This window comes from Triticum aestivum, chromosome 1D, assembly GCF_018294505.1.
Source record: "Triticum aestivum cultivar Chinese Spring chromosome 1D, IWGSC CS RefSeq v2.1, whole genome shotgun sequence".
NCBI classification, from domain to species: Eukaryota; Viridiplantae; Streptophyta; class Magnoliopsida; order Poales; family Poaceae; genus Triticum; species Triticum aestivum.
This window is the reverse complement of record NC_057796.1, coordinates 323,025,095-323,041,703: the sequence shown is the minus strand read 5'-3', so window position 1 is coordinate 323,041,703 and position 16,609 is coordinate 323,025,095. Positions and strand designations below refer to the sequence as shown.

The following is a 16,609-nucleotide window of genomic DNA, read 5'->3' as shown; positions in this document are numbered from 1 at the left end:
CTGGGGTTCTAGTGGGAGCAATTGCATGCGCGGGGGAGTGAGAGTGCTAGAGGGTGGGGATGAGAGGGTGAGGGCAGAAAGGGATAAGGGGTAATTTCCATTTTCTCAGGTCAGGGCAATAACAAGCAATCCAGAAAAGGTGACCTGGCTGTTAGCGAGCGCCAAGATTCGTACACAAAAAACAAACGGCTAAAACATCGTTCGCTAGAAGTTCCTTAATATCATTTGTCTGCCAGTTAAGATTTTCTAAAATTATAGCTCAACTCGATTATTATCCTCCAAATTTTTCATAAGAAAAATCATTAAAAGATTCTCCCCTAATTGCTTTACAACCCCATCTAGCAAAAGACACCTCCCCCCTCTATCCAATCTCAACTTTTCCCCACCCGAAACCCTCGCCCGCGGCCGCTCCATGCCGCCGCCGCCACCGTCTATGCTAATGGAAGAGCTCCTCGAGGAGGTCTTCTTCCGCCTTCTGCCGGACGAGCCCGCCTGGCTCGTCCGTGCCTCTGCCGTCTGCAAGCCATGGCGCTCCATCCTTGCCGACCCGGTCTTTCGCCGCCGCTATCGTGAGTTCCATGGGACACCTCCCGTCCTGGGACTCTTCGAGAAGCTCAGCCCCCGCCTCGTCCCGATCCCCGCCTTCTTCCCTGCCCAGACCTACCATCCTGACTGGGCTGCCATGGACTGCCGCCATGGTCGTGCCCTCTTCTGCCAGTTTGGGGAGACACGTGACCTCATCGTGTTGGATCCTTTGACAGGCCGCCAGTGCCAGGTACCCTCTCCTCCTCACTACCCAGTCTACTTCAGTGCGGCGGTGCTCTGCGCAGCACAAGGCTGCGACCACCACAATTGCCAAGCCGGGCATTTTCGTGTGGTCATGTGTCCTAGTAAGCTTGAGGGAGTCACACTGGGATGGATGTACTCATCGGAGACTCGCCTCTGGACGGAGCTCACCTCTGATATTCACCCCACTGCCGATTATTACTCTGTCTCGGCTATGCCTAGCATCCTTGTGGGCGACGCAGTCTACTTCAATGTCGATGCCGTCATAGAGTGCCAACTTGGTACACTATGCTTTTCAATGTTCGAGAAGCCAACTGATGACAATGGGACTCTCATGATGGTGGAAGATGACGTGTTGGGTTTTGCTGCCGTGGTGGATGTCACACTAACCCTGTGGTCTAGGGAGGCCGGACCCGAGGGAGCCATGGGATGGATAAAACTCAGGGTAATCGATCTTAAGACACTACTCCCTAATGTTGCCCTCTTTATACCAAGTGCATTGGTTATCAATGGCTACGCAGAGGGCACCCAAGTCATTTTTGTGCGCACAAGTGTTGGTTGCTACATGGTCGACCTCAAGTTAGGGCGATCGAGGAAGGTGTCTTATCATGGCAGAAAATCATTTCCCTACACGAGCTTCTACATCCCAGGTATTACTTACTTGCGTGTATAGCCCTTTGTTACAACTTCTTAGTGGCATTTAGTAACATGAAATACATAATTTAGCAAGTAAAAATATTCATGATGATATATTTTCAAGATTCATGCACTTCTGCAGCAATGGAAGCAGCTTCTCCGGGCCAAGGGCAGTGAGTTTGTGTTTCAAGAGTCTGCCAAGATCAAGTTGATGGAGCAAGGGGGTCGTAGTAACGATTGATATTAGTTATTGCAGAAGTGTGGCTTTGAATATGTGAGATTACCGCATGAGTTTGCATTGGGTTATAGTTAAACTATGTTTAAGATATCGTTGCTTTTGTGCTTACAGTTCGTAAAGACCTTTTCAGTCATTTTGTGATCTTCAAAAAGATGGCAACACTAGAATGGCATTAATATGATTTGAATGGACAAAATGATTGACCCATAACATATACAAGCGATCAGCAACCTATTAGTTACTTTGGTTTAGGACAAGCTTTTATTTTGACAAGGGAAAAACATTCCTTTTGACATGCTAGGATTTTTTTAAGAGCCCAGGCTAGATCTTGAGTACCCTTCTTCGGTATTTGGCATGCCTCAGCATTTGGAAACACAATTTATCCACCCTTCTTCACATCTATCAAGCCCTAAAGATAGTGGAAATATTCGAACCGCACATCATACCGCTCACCAACTTCATAATGCACAAAAGCAGAATTGACTAGTTTTTTCTTACGGAATGCCTTCTAGCCCTATACCACCCAAACTAGAAGGCAATTAACATAGCAGGTAGCACCTTGGGGGAGAAATGTCTAAGCAGCCCCAAGCTTTTCAATCTGGGAGATCATTCCATGCTTGAATTGATAATAGAAATTGAAGCAAATTAGTGGTGCAGAAACATTTATAGTTGTTAGTTTCATATGGTATGTCGTAGTAACAGCACAAACATGTTTTACAAGGGTCATTTCGTCGATTGCGATAGATAGATATGAAAGTGCAGTTGTCGAAATTATACATTCATCAATATTGACTATTAGTACTTTATTATTTGGTCATATATTTTCAAGCGAAGGTTCTTTCTCCAGATTGTACAAATTCACCGGTTCTATTACCTTCCAGCACAACTAATGTTCACCCGAGAAAGAAAGTTTTCCCTCCATTCCATAATTCTTGTCGTGTTTGAACTAAAACCACGACAAGAATTGTGGAACGAAGGGGGTACAAGATACATTCATTTAGAAAAGTTACCTCCTTTGCTATTTTTGTTGAAGAAAAGGGCCTCCAACCCTGGCTCCACTTTCATTTGATAGAAAAGAGGTCAAATTCGATGCAACGCACGCGGAGGAACAAAAACAACACTGCCTCAGCCAGCAATAAACCACAATATCTGAAACTAGAAGTATCAAGTTCTTGCAAGGATATTACAAAACATGAAATTTATTATAGCTAGCAAACAACATATCCATTTTGTCACTTGCTTTTATCCAGGGACAAGGTAGGGGAAGATTTCTTCTCAACTTCTTTTGCATTCTTCCTCTTGCCCTCGTCACCCTAGTAGCGCACTTTACACCCGGTTCCAGTCGAAAGAGAGAGAATTCTGGCAAACCAAGTTTAGTCGGTGTCTGCCATAGCAGTAGTGGTGGTGCACACGACAGTTGATCCACTTTTTCTGCCGCCCTTCTCACATCTCCTGAGAACAAAATGGCCCACCAATCCAGGTGCAAAGCAACTTTTCTCCAAATTGCCTACAATCCCATCATGTGAGAACTAGAGAATAGATCGTTACGAATCTGCCATATAGTCCACATGACAGTTGCATGCACAAAGTTCTCAACACAGTGGTTTTTACAGTAATCCACTAGCAAGAAATAGAATGCATATTACAATCTCCAATCTTAGTGATCTGAGAGATATTCTTCCATATCTCACGGGCTACAACACATTCAAAAAACAAATGGGTGTTACTCTGCCTCATCACAGAAAACACAAGTGAGGTCGGGAACATGTGCCTCTTGTGGAGGTTATCTCTGGTAAGAAGTTTATTGTTAATAAGAAGCGATACAAAAATATGAATCCTAGGGGGACAATGATTTTACACACAACAGATATATTAACTGGTGTCACCCCATGAAATTAACAATAGCATATAAGGAGCTTATATATTAAACCCCTTTGCTCCCAAATCTCCAAATAAAGGGAGTCCCCTCACCATTTAATTTGATAGATCCAACTAAACTAAGAAGACCATATGGCATAGTCAACATCTCAGGGCTGAAGCATCTTATAAAACTAATGTTTAGTTGATGCCCATCCCAAGCATTGTTGATAGTAATGTTCCGATCATTGGTAATTGTATATAGATCCCAGACTGGGTGTCTAAACTAGCAGAAACAAACCAAAGGTCCTCCCAAAATTTAACTTTCTTACCATTCAAAAACTTCCACATATATCCTAATTTGCCAGCTTTCGCTTCCCAAAGCACTCCATTCCCAAAGGGGCAAGCACCAATGGCAGGGCATGCAAAAAGATATTACGGTAGTCCGTTTCATATTTGATATCTACAGTCTGCTTCTAGATTTTCCCCTAATTTGATCGGCATCTCTCTATCGAAGATGCTAGCAGACACAGGTTCATGTCAGCAAAGGTTAGTTATCCCAAGCCCTTCAAATTCTTTCTTCTGGGCACTCATTTCCCAATTGCAAAGTGGTATTTCTAGTGCCCATCATAGTTATCCTATAAGCAATGGGGCACTTGGGAGTTAATCAAAGAGATTGCCCACTTAGGGAATTTAATAAATCCTATTAAGTAAGAGGGAATACTAAGCAAACAAGACTGGACTAACACCAATCTCTTGCCATAATTAAGTAGTATACCTCTCCACCTAGTAGTTCCCTTTAGAATCTTGTCTGCTATAGGCTGTAAATCCTCTCTCCTGAGTTTGTTGTGGTGCAGGGGTGCTCCTAAGTACATTAGGGGAAAAGATCCCAATTTAAAACAAGGAGCTTGAGCAAAAATTTGGGGATCACTAGTTTCCATATTAATGGGAACAAGATCACACTTATGAAAGTTGATCTTCATTCCTGATAATTACTCAGAACAATACGGTAACCACTTAAGATTCTTAGTAGAATCTAGTTTGTTGGGAAGGAAGATTAAAGTATCATCAGTAAAGTATCAACCAGATGGACTTATCCTAGTAACAAACCAGATATCAAATCATTATTAGCTACTCAGTAAATACATCTGCCATGAGGTTAAAGAGTAAAGGGGATATTGGGTCCCCTTGTGTGACTCCTCCAGTGGAAATAAATTTTCAGTATTCATATCATTAATCCTAATTCCAAAAGGGCCTCTATCAAGCAAAAATTCAATTTTAGCCATCCAATTCTCTCCAAATCCTCTTTGATTCATCATAGATATAAGGAAGTATCTACTAATTCTATCATATGCTTTTTCATAATCTAGTTTAAAAATAAAGCCACATTGGCCATTAGAAGCCACATCATGTATAATTTCATAAGCTACAAAAATGCTATCCATGCTTGAATTATTAAGCCTATATTTTAATCAACTCTCTGGCCTAGTAACACAAGCCATGTTCAACATGTCTAGATTACAGGAAATTTCACTAGTAAATAATCGTAACCTGACTGGAACATTTCTGAGCAATCAAAGTTTCAGCCTCCTAATGTTACAGTTTATTTTTATATATCTTAACAAATTTGTTGGTCGTTTAGCATCAGGGTTTACATCATGCCAACACTTACAAGTAATTGATTTGCACGAAAATTCTTTTGTGGATGTTCTGCCAACATGGTTAGCCAAATTAACAAACCTCAAAAAAACTTAACTTGGGTTTTAATCACCTTATTGGCTCAATCCCAGCGTCCCTTAGTAATCTTACCAAACTCACTAAACTACAACTCGCAAACGGCGGTCTAACAGGGGAGATTCCACCAGAATTAGGTCTTATACATGAACTATCTTATCTTGATCTTCAATACAACCAATTGATCGGTAAATTTCCAGCTTCGCTCGGTAACTTATCCAAATTGTCTTACCTAAATTTCCAAGTGAATCAGCTGTCCGGTCAAGTACCATCAATGCTTGGAACAAATACAGTTTTGAATATTCTGACTTTGGGAGACAACAATTTAGAGGGGAATCTAGATTTCTTGTCAGCTCTTTCCAAATGCAGACAACTACAATTCCTTGATTTCGAAAAAAATCTTTTTACAGGCACCATCTCTGGCTATGTGGGAAACTTCTCTTCACGTTTAAGCTATTTTGGTGCAGGTGTCAACCAGTTAATAGGTGGACTTCCGGTAGCAATTTCAAATATAAGCAACCTTCTATGGATTGATTTTCAGGATAACGTATTCACCGAGCCAATTCCAGAATCCATCACTATACTGAAAAATCTTGCATGTCTTGATCTCTCCTGGAGTAACATGCCAGACCCTATCCCTACACAAATGGGTATGCTTCAAAGTCTAGAATGATTGTTTCTCCAAGCCAACAAATTATCAGGCTCCATACCAAGAAACTTTGGTAATCTTAGCTGGTTAGAAAGCATAGACACCAACGAGTTTAGAGGGGAATCATATGACCAGTTAAGCTCAACGACACCAACGAGTTTCTTCCACCTGGATAAACATACCACACTTGATCTTTCACAATTCCTTTACTGGTGCAGTACCGGTAGATGTTACTGGTCTAAGACAAACATATCAAATAGACATGTCTTCTAACTTGTTTATAGGAAGCATACCATAAACATTTGGACAATTTAGTATGCTTACCTACCTAAATCTATCACATAACTCCTTCAAAGGCTCAATTCCAGTTCAACTCAAAAATGTAAAAAGCCTAGCATCATTGGACCTCTCGGTTAACAATCTCTCTGGTACCATTCCAATGTTCCTTGCTAACTTTACGTACTTGAATACCTTGAACCTATTATTCAATAGGCTAGAAGGACAAATACCCGAGGGAGGTGTTTTCTCAAACCTCGCATTAAAATCTTTGATTGGGAACCCTGGGCTATGCGGCGCTCCGCGGCTAAGATTTCCACCATGCCTTGATAGAAATCATTCAAGTAAAAGGCACTTGCTTCAATTTCTACCACCAACACTCATATTAGCTTTTGGCGCCATTGCCATTTACGTATACCTATGGTTTAGAAAGAAACTTAAGCGGACAATGCTTCTGTTGATCCATTTGATGCCATAGGCCATCAGATAGTCTCCTATCATGAGCTTGTTCGCGTCACCAATAATTTCCGTGAAGAAGACATCTTGGGATCCGGAAGCATTGGAAAAGTCTTGAAGGGCCAACTAAGCAGTGGTTTGGTGGTTGCGATAAAGGTTCTTGACATGCAACTAGAGCAGGCCATTCGATACTTTGATGCGGAGTGTCGAGTGCTTCGTATGGCGCGACACCCAACCTGATAAGGATACTTAACACTTGTTCCAACCTTGACTTCAAAGCACTAGTGCTTCAATACATGCCAAATGGTAGCTTAGAGATGCTGCTTCATGGATCACATAGCACAACAACGTGCTTGGGATTCCGAGAGACTGGGCATCATGCTTGATGTTTCGATGGCAATGGCTTATCTACACCATGAGCACTACGAGTTTATCTTGCATCGTGACCTGAAGCCTGGCAACGTGTTGTTTGATGAGGACATGACGGCGCATGTGGCAGACTTTGGCATTGCAAAGTTGGTTCTAGATGACAACTCCATGATAAGTGTGAGCATGCCTGGAACAGTTGGGTACATGGCACCGGGTATTTAATTAGCTAGTCGTTGTTATTTTGCTCAACAAACATTTGTTTAAACAAATTATGACTCGACTCAAAACAACATGGTTGAGCAACTACATCTAATTTATATTTTTGTTTTTTTCTCAAACAAAGTACGGGTCATTTGGAAAAGCATAGCGGAAGAGCGGCGTCTTCAGCTATAGGATCATGCTCCTTGAACTCTTCACTGGAAAGCGGCCCACTGCCACTATGTTTGGCGCACAATTAACGCTCAGGCAGTGGGTTCATGAGGCATATCCTGCAGAGCTTGTCAAGGTCGTCGATGGACAGCTCCAGTGGACGATGGGTTTCTTGCTTCAATATTTGAGTTGGGCTTGATTTGTTCTAGCGACTCTCCTGACCAGCAAATGACGATGCACGATGTGGTCATGACACTGAAGAAGGTCAAAGCTGAGTACACTAAACGGACAGCGAAAACATGACGTGGCACAACGGAATTATCGTTCTCCCTTGCTGTTTGCTATAACTATGTACATATGTATCTGTTCTCATTTTGTCACTTACTGCAGCACATGCCTTTTGGGTCGTATTATACACTTGGCACATATAGCTAATTCAACGTGCGTGCGTGTACAGGATGAATTCTACCTGTATAAGTATAGCTAATTCGATGTACATGCATATACATGATGATTATACATGTATACGTATAAATAATTTGAGTTAGCTAGTACTCCCTCCGTAAACTAATATAAGAGCGTTTAGATCACTACTTTAGTAATCTAAACGCTCTTACATTAGTTTACAGAGGGAGTATGTCTTAATTTTCCGATAGTGTCCGTTATGTCTAGCTCTCCCACCCGCACACTTTTCCATAATAAAGCGGACCACTTGAGTGTTGCGATATGGCTCCCGGTGATAGGTAGCCATTTGCTTTGGAAAAAAAATCAAAATTGACCTTTATAAGTTTGAAAAATCTGATTTTGTTTTTTGACCAATTCATGGGAGATGGCGCAGATTGAAACAGAGGGAGATGAGGAGAACACTTAGAGAAAGGGGGAAAGTAGGCGCGGTTACCCAAACTCTGACACGCCCTCCTCCCCCCCCCCCCCCCCCCCCCCCCCCCCCCCCACCCACCCCGATATGAATGTGTCAGGAGGAGAGTGGGGCGATGCTTGGGGTTGGGTAGGCTCCACAGTGTAACTGCAGCGGTTGTGGCCCATGAATTAGTCGCTTAACGGCTAGAAGGAGACATGCCAGAGAAGAGAATGCACGAATCAAACCCACGACGTAGGCGAAACTCGCATGGGCTGAATTGAACCTGTTTAAATATGAAACCTTGGATAGAAATTCAACGAGATCTGATGTGTTCGATAATGATGCAAAAAAAAATCTGATGTGGCAATTACTTTTCTTGAATTATATTGAGTCAAACTTTTCGCTTTTACTTATATAGTTTACCATGATGTTACGTACGTTAAAAAACATATTTTGAGACATTATCTATATCTATACCTCTATACCTACTAATAAAGTAAGGTGCGTTTCTCCAATTATTTCTTCCGTTCACCATCGAAAATATTTATTCCATTTCTACTCTTTTTTCATTTCAAGTTATCTTTTTCCTCCCCCCCCCCCTACTAATAAAGCAAGGTGCATTTCTCCGATTATTTCATCCGTTCACCATCGAAAATATTTATTCCATTTCTACTTTCTTTTTCCTTTTTTCCATTTCAAGTTATTTTTTCCTTTCCCCCAAAAGTTATTATTTTCATTTTTTTCATAATTTCATTTTTTGCACAAAATTTCGTTAAATATTCATAATTTCAAATTTGTTCCCATTAAAAAAAATATTTGGAACTTTACATTTTTATTCTTGTTCCAAAAAAATTCGAAATTCAAAAAATGTTCGCATTTTTGCAAAAAAAATACAAAATTGTTCAAGAATTTTAAAATAAATTGCATTTTCAAAAATTATAAAAAATCGAAAAATATTCCTTTTTATTGAAATGTTCACAAATTCATAATAATGTTCGTGATTAAAAAAATAATTTTGAAAATGGTTTGGAATGTTCAAAACAATTTTCCCTTTCCAAAAATTGTTCATAATTAAAAAAAAGTTTGTTTCACCGCCTTAAAATGGTTCCTGTTTTCAAAAAATGTTTGTTAATTTTAAAAAATCTTCCTATTTCAAGTTTAGTTTGCCTTTTTTCAGAAATTAACAATTTTTATCATAAGGTTACCACAACCTCGATAAGGAGGCGGACCTGAAGGAAGAAAAGGCACGAGTTGGGTACTGGCCGCCACTCCGACCAACCCCACTACTATAAAGATCTCGCGGGCCAAACATGACCCACGAGAACACTATAGCTCTCCGCTCTGTCGCCTCATTGTTGTGGAGACCGTTTTGATGGACACATCAATTATCTCTCCCGAGACTTCTCGCAAAAAAATCTCTCCTGTTGCGACGCACGGGCATATGTGCTATAAGCTATAAAATATGTTACTCATTTAACAAAATGACTTACTAGCACTACTTTCATGGACCAAACGAGTTTGCAGTATAAATGACATTTAGTTAATGGACTTCATATTTGTTTGCTGAATCCTGAGATCTCTGAACACAAAAAACATGGCTTTACATACATTTGCACCACTAGCATTGACGAAACAACTTGTATTATGCCGGACTATACTTCTATCTAGTGTTACTTTATACAATGCTGGTTTCACAAGAACAATTTGCAGGCAACCCAAAAAATCTCAACTCAGCATTACTGCTGTTACTGTCCCAGGTAAAGGGGAGCTGCCGAAGATATGCCACTTCATATATTCTTCCCAACTATGCCTACTTACAGAAACCAATTAGGTAACACATCTGGTTTTCCATGTGCCAGAAATTTGGGCAGCAAAGACAAAACCGAATCTGGAGACAGGACCGTTCCTGGAACTCAATCGCTTCCGTACTTTTTGGGTTTTCGGACTCGTTGGCTCCTCCGCGTGTCCACAGCTACGAAAACAGGCTTTTCATTCTTCAAATTGTGCAGATCTTTGACAGTTCTCTTCTTTGCAGGTACATCAGGGGACATCTCGATTTGCTCCTCCAAAGGAGGCAGAGAGCTCCCAGATTTCTTCTTTGGTTTCTTGCTTCGTTTATTTCCAGGGCCGACTTGCTTCACACTTGGAGCTATTTCATAAACTGGTTCAAGCTTAACCACCTGTCTTGCAACAGTTTCTTCTCCTCTGGAAAGAAGGGTGTTAGCAACCTTATTAGCCAGCTCCACATGATTCTGTGCTTCCTGCTTCACCTTCTCAAACTGCTGGTACCCTTCTACTAGGGCTGCTCTATTGTCTATTAGGACATCATCAGCATTCTGCAAATACAATAAAAAATCATCAGCTAAAAGTGTGTTCGACAAATGTCCATCCAAAAGTTGGTAGTATGTCTCCATTTCACAATAATTCAAGGAGAAAACTACAAATCTGATACATGGTTTAATATTAAATTTGACTTAACTAGTTAGCTACAATCATGAATGGATGGGTAGCTCCAGAAAACATAGGGGAAACAACACAAATCATATGAGCTTCAGCACTGCTTCCTAATAAAAGTGCAAAACTGAAGCAACTAGCCACTTTCGACCAATAATACAGTAAACAGTGCCCAAAATCATTAGTTTCAGGTTGTTACCCAACAATGCTCAGAAAAAATGTCAACAATCTACAAGACGATTACAATTACAAAGACCTGCATTCGTACAACTGAAAGTATAGATTGTTCATTACATTTGGCTCTGAATTGTCAAATTATAAATTATTTTAAAAACAGTGTGGTTAAAATAGAGAAGAATGATATGGAACATGAGCTTACTTCTTTGTATAATTCTCCTAGATGAGTATGATGAATTAAGGGATTATCTGCACCAAAGAGTGACTCAAATGTGACTTTCTTTGCATATGGTTGTGTTGCACCTTCTTCTGCGATATTTCTCTTTCCATATTCCATTACATAGTCAGTGCACCTATCTGGTAAAGCAGTTGGAACTCCAACAAGTGGTCTAGGTTTATCCTCCTCCTGAAGCAAACTATTCAGATCCCTCTTTTTCTGAGGACGGTGTCCATCCTTCTTACAAGAGGCTAACTGTGTTTGAGCCTTCTGACTATTTGGAGGCACCTTAACTTGTGCGTGATTGCTGCAAACCTTGCTGAGATGACCTTGAAGCCTAAGGACTCGAGACTGGATACTATCAATTGTCCGAAGAATATCTGTTAAAGAATATTGTTCTAAGACCCTGTCTGTTTCCTTAGACTCCGGTAATGTATTGTCAGGAACTCTTCTTTTAGTATCCTCAACAACTGCATTAGAAATTACAAGCAAACCAAGGATTAGACACTGGTAAAATAAAACTACGCCGCACCATGTATACAAAACAATGACCAATATGCACGTGTTCTGGCTTTCCAACTTCAATAATCTAACTGTAATAACTACAATGACATTCAATATAATCGTATCCCAATATATTATCAACAAATAAGTAATAGCAAGATACATAAAGGGATGGACAATCAAAATAAATACGATAGATGCAAAAGCGGCTAACATATGTATATCAATATCAAAGGCTGTAAAGATAGCAGTGGCAGAGCTACATCCACATCTTTGGGCGGGCCAAAACAGACCAGCTTAAAAAATAGTAGTACAGTACATCTGAAGTTTTGCTCTTAGGGTCCAAATTCAGCACCAGTCTTCACTAAATTTTTGTTGAGCTGGGCAGGCCATTGCCTGGTTTTGCCCAGCCGTAGCTCCGCCACTGAAAGATAGTAAAGTGGGGCCAAGCAGTAGTTTGTACACAACAAATTTTTGCAAGTATGTCACATCTCACAACTTGCCTGCACTGATTAGCAGGGTTGCTAATTCCGCTTGAGTCATATTAAGTAGGTAATTAGTGTTTCCCTTTCTTTTCTAAATGAGAGCAATGTACATTCTTTGAAAGAAAGAAATTCTAGAAAAAAGGTAATCTAAAACTAATAATAAAAGTTACTTGCCAAACCCACAGTTGTGCAGCACAAACAATTAATGTTATATGTACATAGGACATAACTATGATAAACATTACTCTCTACTTTCAAACTAATAAAATAGGAGAACTTTGAGTGCAAGGGCAAAGCCATCCACCATACCTGTATCATCATAAATCAACAGACCATCTGTTTCAGCTCCACTGTTTCTGTTTTTGCTTTCTGCAAAAGAAGGAGAAACACCATCATTACCAAGTATCAGTACAAGCTCAGTGCAAAATACGGATCTACTGCAGGATATAAAATTTAAATTTTCTAGCCCTACAGAATCAGGATAGATGTCAAACCATGATAATAGGATAATATTTGATGACTATCCATGTACAATGAGGTGTCCACGATGTCTTCAAGCCTTTGCCGTTGTCTCCTCTTCATAATATTTCTATCATGGCCTTGGGCATCCAGTTTTGCCCATTCTGGACAAGAACTATCGGTTGCAATCATCTCAGACTGCAGATCTTTTTCATGACTGATTAAAGCAAGTTCCCTGTCATACTTTGCTACTTGCGACGAAAGCTCCTTCATACGCAATTCTAACCAGTGGCATCGCCACATAATTGGGCGAACGGCCTTTCTCCACTCAGCTGTCACTTGTTTCTGTCTGAAACATGATTTATGTTACTTACAAACTATTAATAATAAGAAAGGGATACAGAGTACACAAAAAAATCATCTATAAATATATCACATAACAGAAGTATTGCGCATTCATGGGCCAATCTTAATGCCCCTAATCTATTTCAACGTAAGGCACCCCAAAATAGGCATGCTTTCACTTGTGCAGGTGGGGCCTGTTTCACACTTCGAGATTTGCAGTTTCAAGTCATGAAATTTGGTGACAACAGGGCATGTGTAAAAGGGACACAGCAGCACATGTCCAGCGATTAGTTCTTTTTTTATTGTTATGGTAATCAGTAAAAGAAATTGTCCATTTTACAGTATCCAGTAATTCTATCAATAGGACATGTCCGATCTTTCTTTTTGTGCTGAAACAAAACCATGCTAAGATAGAATCAAAATATTTACAGGGGCGGGCCTTGCGGAGATATGTGCACCTGGGCGTCTTTGGAAGAGAAGCGGTGGCATCCACATTGAAATTACCCAGGAAAGGCGAGTCCACCTCCATGTCGTGCATGCCTGACTTGGTCTCGTCATCAGATACAGAGCAAGAGGGCCCAAATGAGCTCGAGCACTCCGTGCTGTCCCCATGGCCGTCTTCAGTTAACTGACGATTATCAGCAGCCGTGTCGCCTGAAGGCTCGATCGTCTCCACCGCATGACCACGGACAGGCACCGGCGCGCCGGGGCGAGCAGGGGGGCGGGGGCGAAGAAGGTTCTCCCGGCAGCTGGCCCTGCCATGGGCGTCATGGCCGTTGCTGCCCACCGCCGGAGCCGCTGCCATGGCCAAAAAGCAGAAAGATCCCCAACCGCGGAGACCAGAGGAAGAAGAGGAAAATGCGCCTCCTTCACGCCTCCCCGAAAAATTCCCCAGGATCAAGAAACCCCCTGCAGCCCAGGGGCGGATCTAGGACGGCGCGCGCCCAGGAATCGCGGGACTGGACTAGTCGCGGGACGAAAACCGCCCCATGCCTCACAACCGAACGGCCAGAGACTCCGGACGGAGCGGAGGGGGCAGGAACGCGACGCCCCGACGAGGAAGGACGGGGACGGCGCTGGGCCGCGGGAAGCGATTGTTCGGAGGGGAGCGAGCGAGCGGGAAGGCGCGGATTTCCGGGGGGAGGGAGGGGGGAGAAAATCGGAGAAGAAGAGCGGGCGAGAGGGAGGGGGGATTGGGATTTCGGACGGGACGGAGGGGAGGGGAGGGGGTGGTGGTGTTCGGTTGGGTTGGGGGGTTTGGTTGGGTTTAAGAGGTTGCTCGCTGGGAGAAACAGAAAGAGACGGAAAACGTAAGCAGCAAGATGGGTGGATCGGCCAATCGTATCGTCCGAGGGAGAGAGAGAGGGAGGGGAGGAAACTAAATTCAAGCGGAGAATGGATTCGGGTGGAGATGCGGTGGGGCGAGAGGCGGCGCCGCGTCGTGGCACTCATCACACTGGATCCCGTTGGTTTGTTTGTTTCCTTTCTTTGCCCTTGGGTGCGAGAGCGCGACGTGAGTACGGTGGAGCGAACAAATGCAGCAGGCAGCAAATCCGTTTTCCGTCAACAGATGACAAACCGTCGCCGTCTTGTTCCCGGAAATTTGGAAGGTATTTGTGTCGAATTATTTTAGGATCCCAATAGCTGGCGAACGTTCGCCGTGAGGGATGGCATTTATGAACGTCTTTGCCGCCAGTTTTTTCAGACACCTAACATTTTTTTAGGGGCACATGACACTGTTTGATCTCGTGTCGTAACTATAACTTTTAGGAAATTGCGTTCGCTTGTCATCCCCTCCCAGGGGACATTTGCCAGATAATATTCTCGTTATTTTAATCTCTTTAATCTCTGGCAACTCAACATCGTGTAACACTATTTATGATGTTTGTAATACTTTGTTACGCATGTCATCTTCATGACATGTCACTGCTCGCCGCCATGAAAACCATACTAAGGTCTTTGCCACCAACCTGCCCACTCTTTAAAGCAACTCCAACAGTTCCCCTATCTTCAAAATAACCGCCGTTTATCGAAAGTTGGGGCAAAAAAACTTCTCCAATAGTTCCCGTAAACTGGCTTTATCTTTAGAGGATCTCGTAAAAGTGGTCATTTCTCCCCGTTGATTTACGGGAAGATGGCCTTCCCGTATCTTTTTGGCGGGATTGCAACCGCTTGAAAACTTTCACGCGCCGCCGCCCGGAACGTGAGTGGTGGAACGAACAAATGCAGCGGGCAGCAAATCTGTTCTCCGTCCACAAATGACAAACTGTCATTATCTTGTTCCCTCAAATTAGGAAGGCATTTGTGTCGAATAATTTTAGGATCCCGATAACCTGCGAACGTTCGCCGTAAGGGGTGGCATTTGTCAACGTCTTTGCTACCAGTTTCTTCAAGACGCATAACATTTTCTTGAGAGGGGCATGGCAATTTCTAAAAATAAGGAAATCTTGAGTCAAAACGGGCAAAGACGGCGACCGTTTCATCTCGTGTCGCAATTAAAATTGTCAGGAAAATGTGTTCGCTTGTCATCCCCCTCTTAGAAAACGTTCGTCAGATAACTTTTTCGTTATTTTGATCTCTGTCAACTCAACACCGTGGGCATGAAAGTTTCTAAAAATGGTCATGCTCCAAACCAGGGGTGGGGTGCTTGGCAGGAGCCTCCAACTCCTCCTATGCCTCCACATCTTATGAACTTCCAAGCTTGGTTTGCCTCCCAGGGCCTTACTGTTATGCATGGAGTCTGATACGTCTCCAACGTATCTATAATTTTTTATTGTTCCATGCTATTATATTATCTATTTTGGATGTATAATGGGCTTTAATATGCTCTTTTATACTATTTTTGGGACTAACCTATTAACCAAGGCCCAGTGCCAGTTTCTGTTTTTTTGCCTATTTCAGTGTTTTGCAGAAAAAGAATACCAAACGGAATGAAACATCCGCGATGATCTTTCTTGGAACAAACGCAATCCAAAAGACTTGGAGTTGAAGTCTGGAACTCCACGAGGCGGCCACGAGGCAGGAGGGCGCGCCCAGGAGGGTAGGCGCGCCTCCCACCCTAGTGGGCCCCACGGAGTTTCACCGACGTACTTCTTTCGCCTATATATACTCTTATACCCTAAAAACATCAGGAGGAGCCACGAAACCACTTTTCCACCGCCGCAACCTTCTGTACCCGTGAGATCCCATCTTGGGGCCTTTTCCGGCGATCTACCGGAGGGGGAATCGATCACGGAGCGCTTCTACATCAACACCATAGCCTCTCCGATGATGTGTGAGTAGTTTACCACAGACCTTCGGGTCCATAGTTATTAGCTAGATGGCTTCTTCTCTCTCTTTGGTTCTCAATACAAAGTTCTCCTCGATGTTCTTGGAGATCTATTCGATGTAATACTCTTTTGCGGTGTGTTTGTCGAGATCCGATGAATTGTGGATTTATGATCAAGATTATCTATGAATAATATTTGGTTCTTCTCTGAATTCTTATATGCATGATTTGATATCTTTGCAAGTCTCTTCGAATTATCGGTTTAGTTTGGCCTACTAGATTGATCTTTCTTGCAATGGGAGAAGTGCTTAGCTTTGGGTTCAATCTTGCGGTGTCCTTTCCCAGTGACAGTAGGGGCAGCAAGGCACGTATTGTATTGTTGCCATCGAGGATAAAAAGATGGGGTTTATATCATATTGCTTGAGTTTATCCCTCTACATCATGTCATCTTGCTTAATGCATTACTCTGTT

General features: G+C 42.3%; 2 protein-coding genes across 3 annotated transcripts; one reads left to right on the top strand and one right to left on the bottom strand.

The window, feature by feature from the left end:
• The first annotated feature begins 376 nt into the window (after positions 1 to 376).
• On the top strand, positions 377 to 1,766 carry LOC123169370 (uncharacterized). Of its 2 annotated transcripts, none has more exons than XM_044587215.1 (2): positions 377 to 1,436; positions 1,565 to 1,766. In XM_044587215.1, the coding sequence occupies exons 1-2, from the start codon at positions 413 to 415 to the stop codon at positions 1,597 to 1,599; spliced, it is 1,059 nt and encodes a 352-aa protein (XP_044443150.1). In that variant the 5' UTR covers positions 377 to 412; the 3' UTR covers positions 1,600 to 1,766. The 2 variants fall into 2 exon arrangements, with proteins under 2 accessions (XP_044443150.1, XP_044443144.1); XM_044587209.1 differs by having other exon boundaries at positions 1,547 to 1,766.
• A 7,980-nt stretch (positions 1,767 to 9,746) lies between these two features.
• LOC123181783 (uncharacterized) lies at positions 9,747 to 14,058 on the bottom strand. The gene is made up of 5 exons (XM_044594118.1): positions 13,329 to 14,058; positions 12,561 to 12,874; positions 12,376 to 12,435; positions 11,063 to 11,547; positions 9,747 to 10,565 (listed from the first exon to the last, which is right to left on the bottom strand). Exons 1-5 carry the CDS (start codon positions 13,673 to 13,675, stop codon positions 10,143 to 10,145), a joined length of 1,629 nt encoding a protein of 542 aa, XP_044450053.1. The 5' UTR covers positions 13,676 to 14,058; the 3' UTR covers positions 9,747 to 10,142.
• Positions 14,059 to 16,609: the final 2,551 nt, after the last annotated feature.

Excerpts from the sequence above, each read along its gene's own strand:
- LOC123181783 (XM_044594118.1), bottom strand. The coding sequence starts at position 13,675 with ATGGCAGCGGCTCCGGCGGTGGGCAGCAACGGCCATGACGCCCATGGC. Across the intron at positions 12,875-13,328 it reads TCTCTTCCAAAGACGCCCAG|ACAGAAACAAGTGACAGCTG; the intron begins GTGCACATATCT and ends ATCATGTTTCAG. Across the intron at positions 11,548-12,375 it reads GTTGATTTATGATGATACAG|TTGTTGAGGATACTAAAAGA; the intron begins GTATGGTGGATG and ends TTTCTAATGCAG.
- LOC123169370 (XM_044587209.1), top strand. The coding sequence starts at position 413 with ATGCCGCCGCCGCCACCGTCTATGCTAATGGAAGAGCTCCTCGAGGAG. Across the intron at positions 1,437-1,546 it reads CACGAGCTTCTACATCCCAG|ATTCATGCACTTCTGCAGCA; the intron begins GTATTACTTACT and ends TATATTTTCAAG.